The following is a 3,204-nucleotide window of genomic DNA, read 5'->3' on the forward strand; positions in this document are numbered from 1 at the left end:
GTGAAGTAAACATATTAAAAACATGTTTAAAAAACACATGTTAAGAAATTTACGGTTAAAAAACATCCCATCTATATTTTCAAACTATCATAACCATCACATCATAACCACTGACTACTGAATGTATTAAGACCTGAAGGGGAAATGTTAGCTATGTTCCTTTGCATGTATCAGTAACCTAATTTAGGAAATTGATATGAAGTGACATCTTATAGTATGACATCACATACTGTGTATTGCATCGCAGGTTCAAATTGACAGATAAAAAGAGGTTTAAAGGATAGAATTCAGGTTACTTTTCAGACACCAATGGCAAAATAAATTAAATAAATAGGCTCTGATAGTTCAAATTCGCTTGGGAGCTTGGATAACTTTATTCACGTGCCCCAGTAACAACATGTACAGAGGGCTCTCACAATCCCGGGATCCGCGAGGAGCGAAGGCAACATTCCCATCATTATCAAGGCCAATCTGCAAACGCTGCACAAGCCGCTCCTTGTCCTGGAACATGAGCCACTCTACTGACAGCTCTTTGTTTAGGACACTCTCCATATCTGCTTTTTTATATGCATGCAAATCTTTTCTTAATGAGCGATCACATCTTTATCCAGTGTCACAGTTTTAATCGCAGGCTCGTAGACGTTTTAGCACTAGCAGTCTCAACACTACAAGCGACTTTTGAGCTTTTTTCAACAGAGGGGGTTACATTTAAGTTGTTGAGTAGTTGAACACAAGGAGGAGCGGGCTGGCAACTTGGCAAGGACAGTCCGGATAGAAATGTGTGTCTTCTTCGGTTTGTACCACGGGGGGCTATGTGATGTCCGACTTGTGTAAGACGCCGAAAAAAGCGAACAGCCTACACTCCTGGCACGCGGCTCTTCCACCTGCTCCCTAATGATGCTTCGACCTGCGTGACTATCACAGAGAATTAAGAGTTCCTCTTAAGTTATATATGAGGATGTGTGTGTGCGTGTGTGTGTGTGCGCGCGCGCGTGTGTATATATATATATATATATATATATATATATATATATATATATATATATATATATATATACACACACACACACACACACACACACACACACACACACACACACACACATATGTGGAAATGTGTGTGCGTGCGTGTGTGTGTGTGATCTTTTTACTAAGCTATAATGCTATAAGCTATAATGCCATAAAGTGAGCGGAAAGCTACACTGCTTTCAAAGGAGCTACAGCAAGGATTCAACTTTGTCCGACTCCTACCGGTGACGGAGGGGCTTCGGGAGCAGGGTTAAAACAACAGCTCTCACCTTGTTGTAGTTGTAGTAGCCCAAACAGTGGGAGAAATCCATGTTCTGTGGATCCCCCGGTATAGAATTCCCCCCGGTAGACGGATAAAATCGTACATCCATGTTTCCCCCTTCGCGAAGCGCAGCTGCACGGAGAGCCGAGCGCAGTTTTACAATCCACGCGCGGCGAACGGGAAAGCGCGAGGCTGCAGCGGGTTGGCGGAGAGCTGCTCGAGCAGGAGAAAATGTGGGAAGGAGGGAAATAAAACAAAGCAAAAAGTTTGGATAATCCTGATCTATACGCGGGCGCTGAGCAGTGTTCGGGTCGCTCCGGGAAGGCTACTTCTGTGCCAACGCGCCGTGCTCGAGCATGCTTGAAGAAGTGGCAGTACACAAAGAAGCCACGCGACCGGCGTAATAACCTCCAAAAGCCTGTTCCGCGCGCACTTATCAGACAAGTGCCATCAAACGAAAACCGGCGGAAAAACACAACGCATGTCGCAGTTTATCAGACGAGCGCTGCGTCTACCCGAAGTAGCTCGAAGTAGCACTGAACCAAGTTCACTCGCTGGCCAGTTTTCTGTGCCTTAAAACTAAAGTGATTTGGTTAAATCAGCCCCTTCTCAGAGTTGCCTTAGCTCCGTCCGAAACCATCCTCCAGCCTCAGCGTTAACACCTTGCAGCAAACTTTGGACGAGACGTTAGCAGATGAATTATGCCGCTAGAAGTCCGAGGTCTCGGGGAGCCACTAGTCTCCGTGTTCCATCAATCTACATCAAGCTGTGTTCCTCAGCGTAATGAAGAAGAGAAACGTGCGGCTGAGCGCGACCACTCCCCGCGGGTACCGAGCGCCACTCCCCCTGCAACCTGCAAAACACAAATCCTGCAAAGACACATTCAGTGGACGTTTTAACCTGGACAGCACCCACACTTAATAAATCAAATGCATAAAGCTATGCAGTCATCATGCTTTACATCCTACAGCTTAAAATAACGTACAGGTGCTTTGTATCTTCTGACATTAAGTGTCTTTTTTTTTTTTTTTTTTTTTTTTTACTTTAAAGTGGCAACTAGTAATCAGAAGGTATGTTCATGAGATGTTGTATCTTGATCTCACGTGATGTATTCAAATGTTCAAGTCGGGTTTGCAAATTTAAGGCAGGCTATTTGCATGTGAATAGGCCACTTCCTCTTCAGCCCAAACTAACGTGTAAACTCACGGGCACGTCCTGCTGCGAGCAACCCATTACACTACAAAACATGGAATTACTTTAGCTGGAGGACAACAAATAAGCTGGAATCCAAAATTTCGCTTCATAGTTTTAGGACAGCAGTACAAAATGCCTTGATAATAAAATAAAATAGGTGTTAGAGATGGAACGACTGAGAAACTGAATACTGAATCGATCCAGTGCTGTGAACCGAACACGTAAGTGAACCGAACACATAAGCGCTAGAGAGAGAGAGAAAGAGAGAAAGAGAGAGAGAGAGAGAGAGAGAGAGAGAGAGAGAGAGAGTGTGTGTGTGTGTGTGTGTGTGTGTGTGTGTGTGTGTGTTAATCAAACAACTGTCTCTGGGGTTAATATCATTCCCTAATGTGACCACAAGGGCCAGGGAAATGAAATGTAACTTGCAGACGTGTCATTGTGATTAAATAAATCCACCTGGGCAATTCAGACCTTCTCCAGGACACCGGAGCCCATAAGATTCAAACAAAACGGTCAAACAAACAAACAAATCAGTCTTCCTTTGTTTTAGAGTCTACATTTAAATAGCATATTAAAAGGCATATAAATATGAATATAGTAATAACATATGAATATAGTAATAATATACTACTAGAATACTATTAATTTAGTATTATATATATATATATATATATATATATATATATATATATACTACATTTGAATGTGCTCACCAGTAT

At 42.8% G+C, this 3,204-nt stretch overlaps 1 protein-coding gene across 2 annotated transcripts in view; it reads right to left on the reverse strand.

The window, feature by feature from the left end:
- tox3 (TOX high mobility group box family member 3) overlaps nt 1-2,135 on the reverse strand; it is a 47,463-nt gene extending 45,328 nt beyond the window's left edge. The window contains exon 1 of one of the 2 annotated variants that reach the window (XM_035520718.2): nt 1,299-2,135. In XM_035520718.2, the coding sequence (XP_035376611.1) occupies nt 1,299-1,400 (102 nt within the window). In that variant the 5' untranslated portion in view covers nt 1,401-2,135. The remainder of the gene's footprint in view (nt 1-1,298) is intronic. The other variant, XM_035520716.2, reaches the window with a different exon arrangement.
- Nucleotides 2,136-3,204: the final 1,069 nt, after the last annotated feature.

This window comes from Electrophorus electricus, chromosome 23 (genome assembly GCF_041902795.1).
Source record: "Electrophorus electricus isolate QZ-2024a chromosome 23, ASM4190279v1, whole genome shotgun sequence".
Classification (NCBI taxonomy): Eukaryota; Metazoa; Chordata; class Actinopteri; order Gymnotiformes; family Gymnotidae; genus Electrophorus; species Electrophorus electricus.